Here is a 17,500-nt window from a genome sequence, read left to right as displayed (position 1 = left end):
ATCTATCAATGCAGTGGAGTGATTCATTGAAAGTTCTTTTTTGACTTTCATGTTTCATTTTTTCACACTAGATAAGATTGCAACTGAAGATTTGTGTTTTCTCTAAAGTAACATTTTTAAGTGACAACAAAAAACATAACCTGAATGTTTTAACAAGTTAATATAAGAATCATATAGTATTTTGTGTGTATCATCTGGTCACCTTTTTTCTTTTTTTTCTCTTTTCTCTTATGTTCTGTTCTCTTCGTTTTTTCTCTTCTCTGTTCTGTTCTGTTCTCTTTTTCTCCACTCTTTTCTTCTCTTTTCTCTTCTCTTCTCTTCTCTTCTCTTCTCTTCTCTTCTCTTTTTTTCTCTTCTCTTCTCTTCTCTTCTCTTCTCTTCTCTTCTCTTCTCTTCTCTTCTCTTCTCTTCTCTTCTCTTCTCTTCTCTTCTCTTCTCTTCTCTTCTCTTCTCTTCTCTTCTCTTCTCTTCTCTTCTCTTCTCTTCTCTTCTCTTCTCTTCTCTTCTCTTTTTTTCTCTTCTCTTCTCTTCTCTTTTTTTCTCTTCTCTTCTCTTCTCTTTTTTTCTCTTCTCTTCTTTTCTCTTGTCTTCTTTTTTTTCTTTTCTTTTCTTTTCCCTGTCCAAGAACTCCAATTCAAAAATTGAATTCCTTTTCCAGGACGTGTATGCAAGTTCCGGCACTTGAAAGGGACGCCAGGCCACAAGAGCACTTGCATAGAAAACCTCAGAGATCTGAACAGAACAACTCCTGGAGAGTGCGATGGCATGGCCGGTAAGAATAAAGTTGGGAGTAAATATCATGAGTAACAGGGGGGAGGCATCTCATTGCATTTGAGATGAATTTACCTTTACTTTTTTTCTTTTCTTTTTTTTTGAAACTGACATATTAACCCATTAGCAGCGGATGGCATGATTTGCTGCAAAGGCAGTCGGTCATAGATGGGGATGGCACCGTGCCAGACACTGTAAACCAGCCATCCTACTGCACAAATATTTATTTAAAACCACAACCAATGGGTTAAGGTACAAGTCATTAAAGACCTTTGATATATGCTAAGTATGTTTTCTCTTATAGGTTCTGTAATATCCATTTTTTGGTGGTAGTTTAGACCACTACTGATTCTCTTGCTCTGTTGTTATTCTTACAGCAAACATTGAGTTTGTGGTGTTACCCCTAAGTGGTCCAGGGGGGAAGTTGTCTGTCATGAAACACAAGAAGGGTGGACGACAGCCTGATGGTGTCATTCCATCGCTCATGAACACTGCCAATGTCATGGACTTTGCCTTTGATCCATTTAATGATCATACTCTGGCCGTTGGTGAGTGGTATCTATTTGATTCTAGCCTTGTTTTTCTAAAGGTTGGATGAACAATGTAACAGATCTTTGTTTCAGACTTAAATTATGTGTCATGCTGTAATAAGTTTTAACAAATAAAATTTCTTGTGTTTATGATGCTGAGACATTAGTAATTTTGCCAACTAAAATGTCACTTAAATGTCACAGCAGAATAGATGGCTGCCTGTAAGACAGTAAAAAAAACTACAGGTTGATTAAGATTCCATATTTAAAAATGTATATTAATATTCTTAATGATATCACACTTTGCTATCTTCTAATGCTGCAGCATGTGATGACGGCAAAATTAATCTTTGGCACATTCCGGAGGGTGGGTTGACCCAGCCCACCAATGAACCCACTGAGACATTTATGGATGTTGGATCAGCTGATAAGGTATTGATATTGTTTAGTGGATGCATTATTGTTTTAAGTTATTATGATTATTTTATTGGATTTTGTAAAGTAAAAAATTATATGAAGGATACAAATATGATTAGAAAGTTGAACAGGTTTTAGGGCAACAGTAAAATACATTTTGAGAGTACTGTGAGCTATCAAAATAAGAATTCTATCATTAGAAACTTTTTTGTTTGAAATTTAAAAGATCCTTTGTACTCAGGTATAACCTAATATTATTTACAGATCACCATCCTCAAGTGGCACCCCTTAGCAGCAGGTGTTTTAGCAGTTGCTACAGGTGACCTCACTGTGAAGATCTGGGATCTACATAGCAGAACTGTGTCACTCTCCCTTGCACCTCACCCTGACCAGGTGTGTACACTTAACATAAAGTATTGCACTATTGAGAGTACTTATGAATGAATCTCAGCTTATGTGAGCATAGTGTCAATTCTCATTAAATGTTTAAATATGGTATATAAATATGAAACAAAGGTAAACACAATAACATGTATAATTATTAAATTAAATAGAGCCACATCATTATAGAATCATTATGGCCATGAAGATTAATACTGAGTTACTTTAAATATATTTATGTGTCATTTTTCACCTTGAGAATAACAGTACAGTACTATAGGGTATTGTGCTTACTTGGGACAAAATTTAAGATTTATAAGAATATCAATAACTTCAATTACCTCTGCATGCAACATTACTGAAATGAAATGAAAATGTTAAACTGCACCTTATATTGTTCACAGATATTTTCCATGGCCTGGAGTCCATGCGGTAGATATCTGGCCACAATGTGCCGTGATAGTCATATTCGTGTGTATGACCCACGCAAGTCCACAGAGCCCATTCGTGAGGGGAATGGACCTGTGGGTGTGAGGGGAGCAAGAGTGCTCTGGGCACTCGATGGCAAATTTATTGTCACAGTTGGATTTAGCAAGTAAGTTTTATTTGTTGATTAATTATTTTTTCTTTTTTTCATTTTTCTTTGGGTATCTGGGAAAAATAAGAAAAAATCCCTTTTCTGAATTTTGAAAATGCTTGAGATGAGAACTTCAATGTTGAAAAAAGATGAAATCAGCAAATCCTGTAATGCTAATGTTCTCTATACAGGTTATCAGAAAGGCAGATCAGCGTTTATAAGGCAGCTGAGTTGAACAAGCCAGCCAATACTGTCACCACTGACATCAGCCCAGCAATGCTGATTCCGTTTTATGATCCAGATTCATCAACGCTCTTTGCTACAGGAAAAGTAAGATTGCATTCGAATAAGTTTGATAATTTATTTACTTTTTTTTGGTAGAATTAACTTATTTTCTTCTTTATCTTCATCCTATTCCCATTTCCTCTTCCTTTTCCTCTTCTTTCCTTTTTTTATTCATCTTGATTTTTCTCTTTCTCTCTTTTTATCTCTTCCCCCTTTTTACTTCTGCTTTCCTTTCCTCCTCCTCTGCCTCCTTCTCTTCCTCCTCCTCATCTTCCTTCTCCTCCCTCCTCCTCCTCCTCCTCCTCCTCCTCCTCCTCCTCCTCCTCCTCCTCCTCCCTCTCCTCCTCCTCCTCCTCTCTCCTCCCTCTTCCACCTCCTTGCCTCTCCTCCTCCTCCTCCTCCTCCTCCTCCTCCTCCTCCTCCTCCTCCTCCTCCTCCTCCTCCTCCTCCTCCTCCTCCTCCTCCTCCTCCTTTTCCTCTTCTTATCTCTCTTCCTCTTCACTTTCCATCTTCTTTTCCTCTTCTTATCTCTTCTCTTCTCTTTCCTCCTCCTCCTCCTACTAAGTCTCATTATTGCCTGTCTGATAATGCTAAGAACTCAAGCAATATTTCAGAGTGGTGGGTCTGGCCTATAAATGTGAAATTGATTTAGCACAACATGTAGAGGCAGTAATACCTTACCATTTTTTTTCCTTCATCAGGGTGATAGCACTATCTTTGCCTACGAGGTTGGGAGTGATTACCCACACCTGTTTCCATTGTCCAACCACAAGTGTGGGAGTGTTCATCAGGTATGTAAATGTGGGTGAGGGTGGGAGCTCCTCTACATTTATTTTGTTGTTTTAGCAATTGTGTTTTGTTTGACAACAGATATAAAGGTTGAATGATAAAATTTCATATTATATTTTATAATCCTATTAATTTCACACAACACAATTTTGATGAATAATACTGGTTGATTATACAATTCTGATGATAATTTTACCTTTACAGGGATTGGTCTTGTTGCCAAAGCAGATGTGTGATGTACGGCAAGTGGAATTCTGCAAAGCATTGAGATTAACCTCTTCCATTCTTGAGCCTCTCTCCTTCACTGTACCAAGAGTAAAGGTAGCTTTGGGTTCTGCTCTGTATGTTTTATTTTATTTTTGAATGTTAATTTTTTGTGGGTAGGATATAGATATGCAATTTTGGCCCTTGGATGGGCACTAGTGCCAGCTATTTGGTATTCCAAATTGATTTTATTTCAGATTAGGGGTGCATCACACAACATGTCATTGCCTTTCTTTCTCTCTTTCATTCACTGATTATAATGCTAGAGCCATTTTTGTGTTAAGAATTTTTTAATGGTTTACATATTCTATACTGAAAGGCTTATATATGCTATATAACAGAGGTATCAATATTGTGATACAAAAAAAATGTAGTGACTGTGGGTGGATGTCTTTACAATTTTCTTTCCTGCTGGTGCTAGGAATTAAACCTATGTTGATTAACATTAATGTAATTATAATGATGATAATGATAGTTACTATCATCAGTCACTCCTAGAGTAATGCAGAAAGATAGCACATCCCACCTCTCCATTAAAATGCCATGTCAGTAATTCTTATTTATGTCTTGATGCCATTTATTAGGACTAGTATAGTCTTTGCAATGGGTTAATGAATGGGTGATTGTTCTAGTAATTTTTGTTATGTATATTATGATTTTGGTGACAGAAATATTTGGAGCATTAAAGCTTTGAAAGATATCCCAGTTATTGCTCACAGTTAGAAAAAATTCAGTTACCTCTCAAGTATGAAGGAAAATTGGAAAAAATTACCATGCATATAAAACATACAAATAAAACATGTAAATATTATACATATAGAGCAACAACAAAAAAAAAGAAAGGAACATGTTTTTCATAGAAAATAATGAGAGATTCATGGAGGTGTTTAACCCAATAAGGATGTGGCTGTTTTGGCTCCACTAGGTCTTAACGCTGAGGTATTTTAAGCACCCAGGCCTAGTGCCTCGGGCTGTTCACCCTCTCTGCACGCCCGATCACCTGATGTGCCGGGTATACAAAAAGCCATGATGTGACATCCGATCCCTGGCGGCAAATGCTGTCAAAACATGTCATGTCATGTCACACTGGTGTTAACAGGTAAAAAGATAATAATATACCATGAGGCAATTTTCTATTACAAAAACCATGGTTTAAGGAAAGGGAATAAGGGGAAAAGAAGGGATGAAGGAGGTTTGCCTGCATGAAACATGCTATACAATACTGGAATTGCTATGCACACAGAGAGGAGGGCCTAAAAGGGGCATTGTGATCGTGATATGGGGCAGACATGGTGGATCTGGGGGGATGAAACTTGCAAAACAATACCAGAAATATTGATGGAAACCCCTAATGTCTCATTCATTAGAACAAAAACTAAAAAATCCCCCCAGATTTTGACATTTCTTCCATGATTGTGGTAAATAGGACTGACTTACATAGGCTGAAGTGCACCACTATCATGGTAAATAGGGCACAAGAGGTTAAAGACTTATTATAACCATTGTTTCTGTATGATTAACTCATAATCCCATCATAACCTATTTTAGACGGAGCTGTTCCAAGATGACCTCTTCCCACCAACCTTTGTGAGCTGGGAGCCTGTGATGACAGCAGCAGAGTGGCTTGGTGGGACGAACCGCCCGCCACGTACACAGTCCCTACAACCAGAAGACATGATTAGCTGTAGGTGTTTGGCACTGGGATTTGATTTATATTGGTGCTCATTTTTTTTGTGTTTCATTTTGTATATGTAAAAAAACCTTTATTTGGTATGGAATAAGTTTTGGATTGTATTCATATTAATCTTTTGCAATGAGTAGAGTCTGTCAGTATTGCCAGTGGTAAATGGTCCACACCATATAAAATTATCATTTTGCTTGCTTTGGACTTCATTTCCACAATACTGCGACCTTTGATGACCAAGTTTAAAAAAAAAAATTTCTCTGTAGTGTCTGAGAGCCGCGAGCAACAGTCCCCAGTGGCACCCCCAACCTGTGGTGGAGCACAGACTCACATCCGGCATGAGACACCACCATTCCTCAAGGGCATGGTACCTAATGAAGTTCGACAGACGCAGCACAAGGTTTGATATGTGGCAAAGGAGCCAGCCCACTTTTTGTCTTCTTTTATATATTTATTTATTATTTTTTTTTATCATGTTCATTTCATTTTGATCATTAGTTTGATTGTCAGTACAAATTTTAAAGTGATCAATATTTGTTTCTAACTTTATATACATTTTTGGGCTGCAAGTTAAAGAAATGTGAAATGTCTCCAGTCAAACTTACTTTTCATGAGTTACTTTAATCATATTTCGTTTAGCAAAAGATCCCCATAGTGCTTTGATTTTCTTCTCTTTCTCTTTTTTTTCATGAAAGCCAAAAATTGATTATTTTGCTTTCAAGCTAGATAAACTGTTATCATTATATGTAGGCAAAGTGTTCATTTTGTGTAAAGAAAAAAAGTTTAGTATTTTACATAAGCCATCACTTCCTTGGGATAACTGTGGCTTTTTTTTTCTTTCTTCTTTCACTTTTTCCTTGTTTGCATGGTCAGCAAATAAGAGTAAGAAATAAAGTAATGCATGATGAAGATATCAAGCACATAATGTTACTTGTGAAGTTGGGCATATTTTATCTGCTTGGTCATTTTCTTTGTCTTCTTTTTTGCCTAGATGTTCTTTTTACATACAGATTTCTCTCTTGAAATTTGACAATGAGAAATATCAATATGTGATTTTCATTTTACATTTAATTTTTATTCCTATTTTGCAATGGGGAATATATCCATTTTTCTATTGTAGTTGTAATATTTAACTTTAGTTTGGAATATCATTACCTGATATGATATACTGAGACTTCCACATTGTTATCATCCAATAGTTTTCCTCAGAGGAAAATCTTTCATGTATATGGCTCTTTCTAAATCTTTTTTATGTTTTAGTGACATTATTTTATTGTTGTTATACCTGGAAAAAAGGTTTTCAAATTAAATACTTAAGAGACACTGATGATGAAGATAACAGAAATATGATCAAGTATAGTGTGAATATATGCCCTTCACAGTATGCAGCATTCTGTGGGAAATGTTAGCATATATGTCTAAAATGCCTTAAAGTGTTAGTTTTAGGACAGCATGATCAAAAGGTGAATTTTGGTCTAAGGATGGGTTAAGAAGATCCCTTGGATCAGAATAACACGTACTTGCAGAATTTTCTTCCACCGCACCTCAGCACCTACACTTTGGTACTCGCTGCATTGTGCTAATTTATGTTTTATCTGTTTATCAGGCAGGCAGGAAAGCAGGGTTTTCTTTAACTGAAATAAGTATTGAAGTTTGTCTGACTCTGACTCCCTCTTTTAGACTGAGCACTGTATTGGAAGTCAAGCTATAGTTTATCCATTTGTTGCTCTTGTGTAAAATATGTTGCTGTTAATACCTAAGATAAATTCTTGATTTTTATAATTTTGTTTGTGTGTTAGAGATAGATTTATTTGCATTATATTTCAACACTTAGATTTAAAGAGTTACTAGTCATTGTGAGATTACACAGAAACTAGATTTACTTATGTATAGCCCAACTATAAAGCACTTTATTCATAGTTATTTTACACTTTATTCTCTTTAAAGTAGAACACTTATGAAGAGCTTTATGCATATGCACATTATAGATTTTGGTGAACTAACATCGTTTATGCCATGTGAGATACATAATATTGCTTATTTTTTTTCTTCTTTTTCAAACATGTCTAATCATATCTTTATTTCTAAAAGTTAGTTGCCTTTGATTCTAGAAATCAGACATTAGTACTAGTTTCAAAAAATATAATGAAAAAGAAAAAGAAAAAGCACAAATGGTAACTGAATGATGTGCTTGACCATGAACTGCTCCAGTTTGGTTACGAGTTGGGCTTCAAGATTTTTGTTGTTGCATGTACCTATCCCGAGCTTGCTGTTATACTCCCACAGAACCTTAATGTGCCTGAGGAAGTCCAGGAGACACAGACACGGGTATGTTTAGCTTTTTTTTTCTGTTTGTTTTATTGTTTATAACCAACACCCACTTTCTGTATATGATTCATTTTCCTTGTTACTGTTTTCTTTATATATTGTAAATGTTCTTTTGTATCAGTTGATTTTCTTTCCTTCTATTGTTTTCTCATTTATCTTCATATATTCCACTGAAGAACTTTGCTTTATTTAGATTTGTTTTATTTCATTATTCACATGAATGACATCCCTGGATTTTCTTCATTTTATTCAAACCAGATTTGTATTCTTTATGCAGGAAACAGTAAGTTTGATGCTGTAAATTGATATTGATGTTTTGCATGTTGAATCTAATTCAGTAAAATTAACAGAGGCACAACACAGAGGTTTAATGTTTTGCTTTGAATGTGATGGATGTTTTATTTGATAGGATTTCCTAAGCCTGGATTAAAGATGTAATGTTTTTGTTGTGTTATTAGCATTATTAATTATTAAAGTCATGATTATTTTGTTGACTATTGAACATGCATTTTTTTGTAGAAGAATGAAAAAGGATTAACATATTTTTATATTTTGATTTAACTAACATAATGTAAAAGAATTATGTCTGCAGATTAAGTATTTTTCATATTATGGATTTTACACTAAAAACTAGTATTATCTATATCTGTCTACCATTCAGGTTTTTTATTTCTATAATGAAATCATACTCTCCTATTTTGAATGAAAAATATATTGTCTTACAAGGCAATTCATAATTGCAGTGGGAATTTGTAATGATTAAAATAGCAATAACAGCCCTTGAGTAAGATAAACTTTGTTATCTTTTGAATAGCAATACAACATTTGAAAAATCAAAGGAGCTGTTCCTTAATCCACAGAGTTTGGTTATTTTGTTGATCATATATTGCCCCTCTTCACCCTTCTCATGTAATAATTTCATTCACTTTAAATTATGATGAAAGAAATGGGAATTAGGGTAACAGCACTTTGTCACTTATCATTAATTATTTCTTGGTAAAGTAAAGATCCGTTTGCAATGTTTTTCAAAAACAGAACTGAGCCAGAATTGGAATGGTGGAGGAAATCTGAGGCTATGACTAGAAAAGAACTTTTCAGATTTTTGTTTATTGATGATGATGAGCAGATTTGGATTTCCATAACTTCAACTGAGAGAGTGAATGGAATGAATTATCTTTCATGTAGGGAAACTGTAAGGGAAAAGTGAACATTCCTCTCTCTGCAATGAAATGCAGTGATTTATTTCAACCTCTTTTGATAAGATTTTGCAAGTAGGGAAAGTTTAAATAAATCTAATCCTGTATTTAAGGACAGTGTTTATTTGGAGCTGTTTGCTTGCAGCTGGAAGAGTCGATGAGCCAACAAATGAACCAGGTGACCAAGACGCTGGAACAAGATAGGATGGAGGGAGTTGATTCCACTGAATGGGTCAGTGATCCTATTGTTTTTGAAGTACTAGTGGCATTCTCATGATGTACAGCTCGTACTCTTGTTTTGGATGTGAATGACATATTGGTTTTAGAGATTGACATATGATCTTGTGTTCAGATTCCTGTTGATGAACATATACATCAACACCTACTCTGAGAGAGACATCCACACACCCTTACAGCCTCACACATACACCCTTATGAACCCTCACACCCACACCCTTATGAACCCTCACACCCACACACCCACACCTGTACACCCACACACCCACACCTGTGGACTCCCACACACACACCTGTACACCCATGAACCCACACACATACCTTTACACCCATGCACCCACACACACACACACACACACCTGTACACCCATGCACCCACACACACACACTCACACACACACCTGTACACCCATGCACCCCCACACACACACACACCTTTACACCCATTCACCCACACACACACATACACACCTGTACACCCATGCACCCACACACACACACAAACACACCTTTACACCCATTCACCCACACACACACATACACATACACACCTGTACACCCATGCACCCACACACACACACACACACACACACACACACACACACACACACACACACACACACACACACACACACACACACACACACACACACACACACACACACCTGTACACCCATGCACCCACCCACACACACCTACCTGTACACCCATGCACCCACACACACACACACACACCTGTACACCCATACACCCACCCACACACCCATGCACCCAAACATACACCCATGCACCCACACATACACCCATGTACCCACCCATACACCCACACTCACCCATGCACCCACACACACCCATGCACCCAAACACACCCATGCACCCACACACAGCCATGCACCCACACACACCCATGCACCCACACACACACACATGCACCCACACACACCCATGCAATCACACACACCCATGCACCCACACACACCCATGCACCCACACACACTCATGCACCCACACACACCCATGCACCCACACACACCCATGCACCCACACACACCCATGCACCCACACACACCCATGTACCCACCCATGCACCCTCACACACCCATGCACCCACACACACCCATGCACCCACACACACCCATGCACCCAAACACACCCATGCACCCACACACACCCATGCACCCACACACACCCATGCACCCACACACACCCATGCACCCACACACACCCATGCACCCACACACACCCATGCACCCACACACACCCATGCACCCACACACACCCATGCACCCACACACACCCATGCACCCACACACACCCATGCACCCACACACACCCATGCACCCACACACACCCATGCACCCACACACACCCATGCACCCACACACACCCATGTACCCACCCATACACCCACACTCACCCATGCACCCACACACACCCATGCACCCACACACACCCATGCACCCACACACACCCATGCACCCACACACACACACCCATGCACCCACACACACCCATGCACCCACACACACCCATGCACCCACACACACCCATGCACCCACACACACCCATGCACCCACACACACTCATGCACCCACACATACCCATGCACCCACCCATGAACCCACACTCACCCATGCACCCACACCGCCACACACACACCCACACACCCACACACACACACACCCATACACCACCACACACACACATACACACACACACACACACACACACACCCACACCCACACCAACACACACACCCCATACACACACCACACACCACCCACACACACACATACACACACAATCACACAGCCACACATACATACACACACAATCACACAGCCACACATAAATACACACACAATCACACAGCCACACACACAATCACACAGCCACACACACAATCACACAGCCACACACACAATCACACAGCCACACACACAATCACACAGCCACACACACAATCACACAGCCACACACACACACACACACACACACACACACACACACACACACACACACACACACACACACACACACACACACACACACACACACACACACACACACACACACACACACACACACACAATCACACACACACACACACACACACACAATCACATACACACACACAATCACACACATTCACAAGATACGTTAGTTACCCAGTGACATAGGAAAGGGAAAGAATGTCAGTCATCTCATAACCATCTTTTAAGGTAATTCCTTGACATGTATTTTGGAGAATTTCCAAAACAAGGAACCCTCCACATTTTGGATCTTTTTCATTTTCTAGTTTAGATCTATGAACCCTAGGCAAGACCTGCACAGCTCTAGTTATGTTAGAAAGAATGACATTGCTCTTTTTTCTTCCTTTCTTTCTTTTTTTTTATCTTTTCATACTTTAATCATTTTATTAAAGTGAAACTCCTTATGTCTCCAGGAGGACTAGAGCTCGCCACAAGCATTGTCTCGGAGCCCCGCCACTCTAGTCGGCTCAGTAGGCCAAGCGAATGGACCAGCTTTCTTCAACATATCGTGGCCTCGGAACGCTACTATGCTATTTGTTTGATTGTCATTATTACTTTTTTTCTTTTTCTTTTTCCATGCTTGGCAGTACTAAAGAGCAGATATTCAAAAGGACAGTTGAGGGATGTACAATTGATTATAAGAAAAAGCTGTTGTGTTTTCCAAGCATGTGGAAATCTTGCATTAGTAATATGTATGAAAATATATGATAGTATGAAAAATTATGTATTAAGTAAGTTAAGATTATACAAATGGAAACATGTATTGGCTTTGATATACATTCTTTAAAGAATGGGGGGAAAATATTTGTATGATTGTTTGTAGAAGCTGTTCTTTTGAATCGTGTTCAGTTACGTTGATTGTTGTAAGAATTGATTTCAGGAACATGACAGCCTTTTCTGCTATGAACCAATGAAAGGGACTGACTGCTCCAGTCATGCTGACTACACTTCTGAAGACTGGAGTGGTGTCATTCCCTTTTCTCAACAATTTTGTCTTGTTGGACACTTTGTCTTTCACCAACTGCAAGCAATGATATACTGCCTGTCTGAATCTTTTTTGAACCCAAACACCTTTTGATGTATTTAACTTTTAGACCAGAAGCATGTCAGTTGTTTTTACTTTTGTATTTATTTACTAATCAGTGTGCAGACTGTAGAACATGAATATATGCATATTCAGGTAAAACTGACCAAATGCCAGTTAGCTAAAAAGGAGAGCCCAGTTCTATACATAGAATGTTGGATAGTACAAACAACAGTTTAGAATAAATGTTTGATATCAACATTTACTTTGGGCATTAGGTAAATCTTTACTGATAGATAACATGAAATGGTGCTTTTATGTTGTTTTTATTTTTTTATTTGATAGTGAGAAAATTTATAGAACCGGATTTGCATAAGCAGATATGCAGATGACCTTAGCTTTAACACTCGCTTAGCTGACTGAAGTTTGTACTTCAGTTTTGGAATATGCCTTTAGTTCACCTTGATTACAAATTTTCTTGGATGTGCCATTGTTGGTGCTTGGATCTTTACTTTTTTCATTAGTATTATGATTTATTGTTAAGGATCTAGTTTACTTTATGGCTTTTTTATGGGCTTTAAAAATCTTAGTTAGATTATTTAAGGTAAATGTGATCTGGTATTAATTTGAAGCTCTTAATATCCTGGGGTGCATTTGGAATATTTCAGTAAACAGTTGTTAATTAAAGTACCAGTTGCTGGACAGCAACAATGATTTGTCTCTTACTTTTATTATAGAAAATCTTAAATGCACCCTTTGTTTAAAAAAAAAAAGATATGTGTTAGTTATACTTTTAGCAATTTCAAACTGGATGTTTATTTATTACTATAGTTGATTATTTATTTTGTGAGACAACTTTTCTTATAAAGTTGGTTTTAAGGAATTGACTAAGAATGGTATTAGCAAATTAATGGGTGTACTGTTTAGCTGATACACTGTGCAAACATGCATGTTGAGAAAAGTCACTGATTTACCATAACAAAGTATTGCCGGAGTTGCCCAGAATTAGAGTTTCAAAGGTAAGTTTTTCCTCAAAGTGTATCAAAACAGAATGTACATTCCAAAATAACAAGTGGGCTGGGCAGGTGACAAAGCCCTACTTGTAGCATGTTGGATTATATTACATTCTTAATATATTTTTCAACTGTATCTTAGAGGGGTTAATTGGAACGTTCAGGACAGAAGGACATAGGATTAGGTTACTTGATAAGAATTCAGGAAAAGGTATTATTTTACTATTTTTGGACTTAACATATAGGAATAACTTACTGGTTTGGTATGCAAGATCGTTTGGAACACAATCAGCTGCAGTCTTAAAGCGTGCCAAAGGTATGGCTAAGTCTTAAGTGTTTATGTTGTGGCTAACAGAAATCAGGAAAGAGAGAGAGAGAGAGAGAGAAAAAAAACAAATGTTAAAAGCTAGTCAGATTTTTTTTTTTTTCCTTTCTTTTTTTTTTCTTTTTTTCTTTTTTTTCCCCTCTTTCACAACAGTATTTCATCAACTGTTCCAGCCTTTTATGTTTTTTTTTTAATTATTAATTTATCTTGTAATTATTCATTGCAATTTTCATTTTTATTTCCTTTTTGAATTGTTTCCTGACCTTTATTCCTAGCTTTGAAACTGCTAGTCATGGTTTTCAGCCAAAAGAATTCTAGCTGTGAGATGAAATTTGACCAGTGATAGAATTTTATATTCAAATATCCTAACCAGTGTGGTTGTGAAATTGCACCCAGTGTGTCTGTTTGGGTTGAAATGATTGTAGCTTAACAGACATTAATGGATCTAGTTGTAGGTAGTTGTAGTTACCACACCTAATGGTTGAACTTGTAAGAGGACCCATTGTATGCTTTGTTTTCCATTAGTGTGATTACAGGTGTATTTTTGGATATTATTATGACCTCAAACTGTATGGTTGTTATCAAAGACAGTTTTATTAATCTTTTTTGTCTTCTTGGTTTTAATAGTAGCTGCTTATGTTTTCAGAGATTCTGTTATCTGTGATTTTTAGTGTCTTTTTATTCACCTGTTTTTGTGACGAGTGAATAAAGACGTTAGATACATGCTTTTGAAGAAGACACATGTTGTACATTTTAGATAGCATTTTTGGTTTTCTCAAGATTTTGTTTGAGTCTACATCTACAATTACAGGTTGTGATTGTCTGTGTTTGCTACCATAAAAAAGAAGGAAAAAGTCAAAGGTGGTCCATATGAGTTCAGCTTTTAAGTAGTGATGTAGATGTACATTCATAGATGATTTGTAATATAACTGTAGCTTCAACATTTTCCAGTTCAAACAATTGTCAGCTCCACTCGGATCCACTGTGCATTGATGTAAGATGTAAATTGAATTACCCAGTATCCCACCCATTCTTGATTCCATGTTGAAGGGGAACATGCTTGCCGTTTGAAAAGGTTTTATTATTTTTAGGGGGGGGGGGGCACTTTCTCTGAGTGTGAGCAAAGTGGGTTGGCCAATAGTGAGAGGTGGCAAGGAAAGGTACATGGCTCTTAGGGTTTTCTGAAAGATTTGTTCATTGTTGTATACAACCAAGTGGAATATCATTCATTTTTGTTTTTGAATAAGTTCATGTATGTACACAGATGATATTTTCAGTCCTAATAGGGTATGTAACTAATATAAAAAATAATGTAAAAAGAAATTAGTGTTATATCTTTAAATTCAGATATTTTTAAAGCTTTGAATTCAATAACTAGGAGTATATATTGTCCCCTCTTTTTAAAAGATGGAAATAAGGAAGATCTGGAATTAAAAGAACAGTCATCATTCCAATATTTATAACAGAATCTCATTGAACCAAATCTTATTAATAAGATATAATTTTTATTTGACATTACATATAAGAAGGTTTACTCAGCTTTTAGATCTAAATGTTAACAACCTGATCATCCCCATAATATATCATGCAAGATTTTTTCTTTCTTTTTTTGTGTACAAATTATTATTAGAATACCTCTGTTCCCTACTGCTGTAGGAAGTACATACCTCCAAAGTTATCTCTCTCTCAGTCAGCCAGATTGCCACAGTGTCTTTGCTTCACTTTAAGGTCTAGAGTAAAGAGTATGGAACACAGTATATATTGTATCCTTGCTAGGAACCCCAAGGAGATGGCCAGAACAAGTGGGACATTGGATGGGTTTAAATGACCAAGTGATCTTGATTTAATCTCCAACAAGAGACTGCCTAATGGGCTACCAAACTCTCATCTCATCTTCTTGAGACCCATTTTTATCTGATAGCCGATCAATGACTGCAACGCACAGTCTTGTGTTACATTTTGCAGTGTAGAATATCAAGTTACTGTAAAGTGTATCCTATGCTACAACCATTTTAGTGATTTTTGTACTAATTCTTCCTTCATATCTATTGAGATTAGGAATTGGTGACTATGCTGTATTCCTACTTTTGTAATCCATGTGAATAGTCATCCAAGAGGAACTTGAGCATATGCATACTTTTATAAACTAGCATCTACTACTATAGGGTTGGTGGGGTTAATCTTATGATATACAATAATCTATGACCTTAAGATACTGGGAAGTTCTTGTAATTAGGGTATAATTTTGTATTGCTGAGGCTTTGTATTTTTTAAGTGATTTGCCCATATAATTTCTGCACAGAAAGTATTGATCATGGAGTGGTTAACAGTGACAGGGAAACAGCCTAGGATTGTGAACTGTAATTTCTTTATTTTATTCAGTTTAAATATGAAATATCTACATGTGTGAATGTGATGAAGAAATCAAAAAAGACAATAAGAAAAATAATTAGACTAAAGCAGACTTATTTATTTATTTTTTATTTACAAAATGTCATGGTCTTTTTTGCTTATTATTGTACCGTAGTTCCATGGTATGAAATGTCAATCCAGTGATTAAAATCTGTATTTCCACTCTGATTTTGAGACAGTTGGGTCTTTCTAAGCCAAAGGTAACCATGTAGTACTTTCGGTGTTGTACCAATGACTTGATATTACTTTGTGAAGATAGCTCTCTATTTGCTAAACATTTTTTTCAGGACTAAAATATGGGTTACATTTTTCTGTTTAACTATCTTCATTCAACCTAAGAAATATACATGTATGTATGTATGTGTGTGTATATTCATATATAATTTATATATCTATATATATCTATCAATATATATAAATATATAATAGTATGTATATGTATATATATATGTATATTTATATATATATATGTATATTTATATATATATGTATATATATGTATATTTATATATATATATGTATATATATGTATATTTATATAGATATGTATATATATGTATATTTATATAGATATGTATATATATGTATATTTATATAGATATGTATATATATGTATATTTATATATTTATATATGTATATTTATATATTTATATATGTATATTTATATATTTATATATGTATATTTATATATTTATATATGTATATTTATATATTTATATATGTATATTTATATATTTATATATGTATATTTATATATTTATTTATTTATATATATATATATATATATATTATATATATTTTTTTTTTTTTTTTTTTTTTTTTTTATATATATGTATATATGTATTTTATATATATATATATATATATATATATATATATATATATATATATATTTACATACATTTATGTAAATATATATATACATATATATATATATAGATATATATAGAAATATATATAGATATATAAATAGATATATATATATATATTTATATATATATATTTATATGCATATAAATGTATATGTATATATATATATAGATATAGATATATATATATATATATATATATATATATATATATATATATATGTATATATTTATATATTATATGTATATATATGTATATGTATATGTATATGTATACATATATGTATACATATATGTATATATGTATATGTATACATATATGTATATATGTATATGTATATATATATGTATATACATACATACA

At 35.5% G+C, this 17,500-nt stretch overlaps 1 protein-coding gene across 6 annotated transcripts in view; it reads left to right on the top strand.

Moving 5' to 3' along the window:
* pod1 (coronin) overlaps nucleotides 1–15,605 on the top strand; it is a 32,012-nt gene extending 16,407 nt beyond the window's left edge. For all 6 annotated transcript variants that reach the window (XM_086551909.1, XM_086551908.1, XM_043010914.2 and 3 more), the window contains 13 exons: nucleotides 659–772; nucleotides 1,149–1,319; nucleotides 1,627–1,733; nucleotides 1,983–2,111; nucleotides 2,504–2,694; nucleotides 2,868–3,006; nucleotides 3,663–3,752; nucleotides 3,955–4,071; nucleotides 5,563–5,698; nucleotides 5,965–6,098; nucleotides 7,985–8,026; nucleotides 9,368–9,454; nucleotides 11,906–15,605. In XM_086551909.1, coding sequence (XP_086408035.1) covers nucleotides 659–772; nucleotides 1,149–1,319; nucleotides 1,627–1,733; nucleotides 1,983–2,111; nucleotides 2,504–2,694; nucleotides 2,868–3,006; nucleotides 3,663–3,752; nucleotides 3,955–4,071; nucleotides 5,563–5,698; nucleotides 5,965–6,098; nucleotides 7,985–8,026; nucleotides 9,368–9,454; nucleotides 11,906–11,914 — 1,466 coding nt within the window. In that variant the 3' untranslated portion in view covers nucleotides 11,915–15,605. The remainder of the gene's footprint in view (nucleotides 1–658; nucleotides 773–1,148; nucleotides 1,320–1,626; nucleotides 1,734–1,982; nucleotides 2,112–2,503; nucleotides 2,695–2,867; nucleotides 3,007–3,662; nucleotides 3,753–3,954; nucleotides 4,072–5,562; nucleotides 5,699–5,964; nucleotides 6,099–7,984; nucleotides 8,027–9,367; nucleotides 9,455–11,905) is intronic.
* Nucleotides 15,606–17,500: the final 1,895 nt, after the last annotated feature.

Source organism: Penaeus japonicus, unplaced genomic scaffold, assembly GCF_977035675.1.
Source record: "Penaeus japonicus unplaced genomic scaffold, GWHDUDI00000001_assembly GWHDUDI00000026, whole genome shotgun sequence".
Taxonomy (NCBI): Eukaryota; Metazoa; Arthropoda; class Malacostraca; order Decapoda; family Penaeidae; genus Penaeus; species Penaeus japonicus.
Note: the sequence above shows the minus strand (reverse complement) of the source record. Positions and strands in the feature narration are given on the sequence as shown.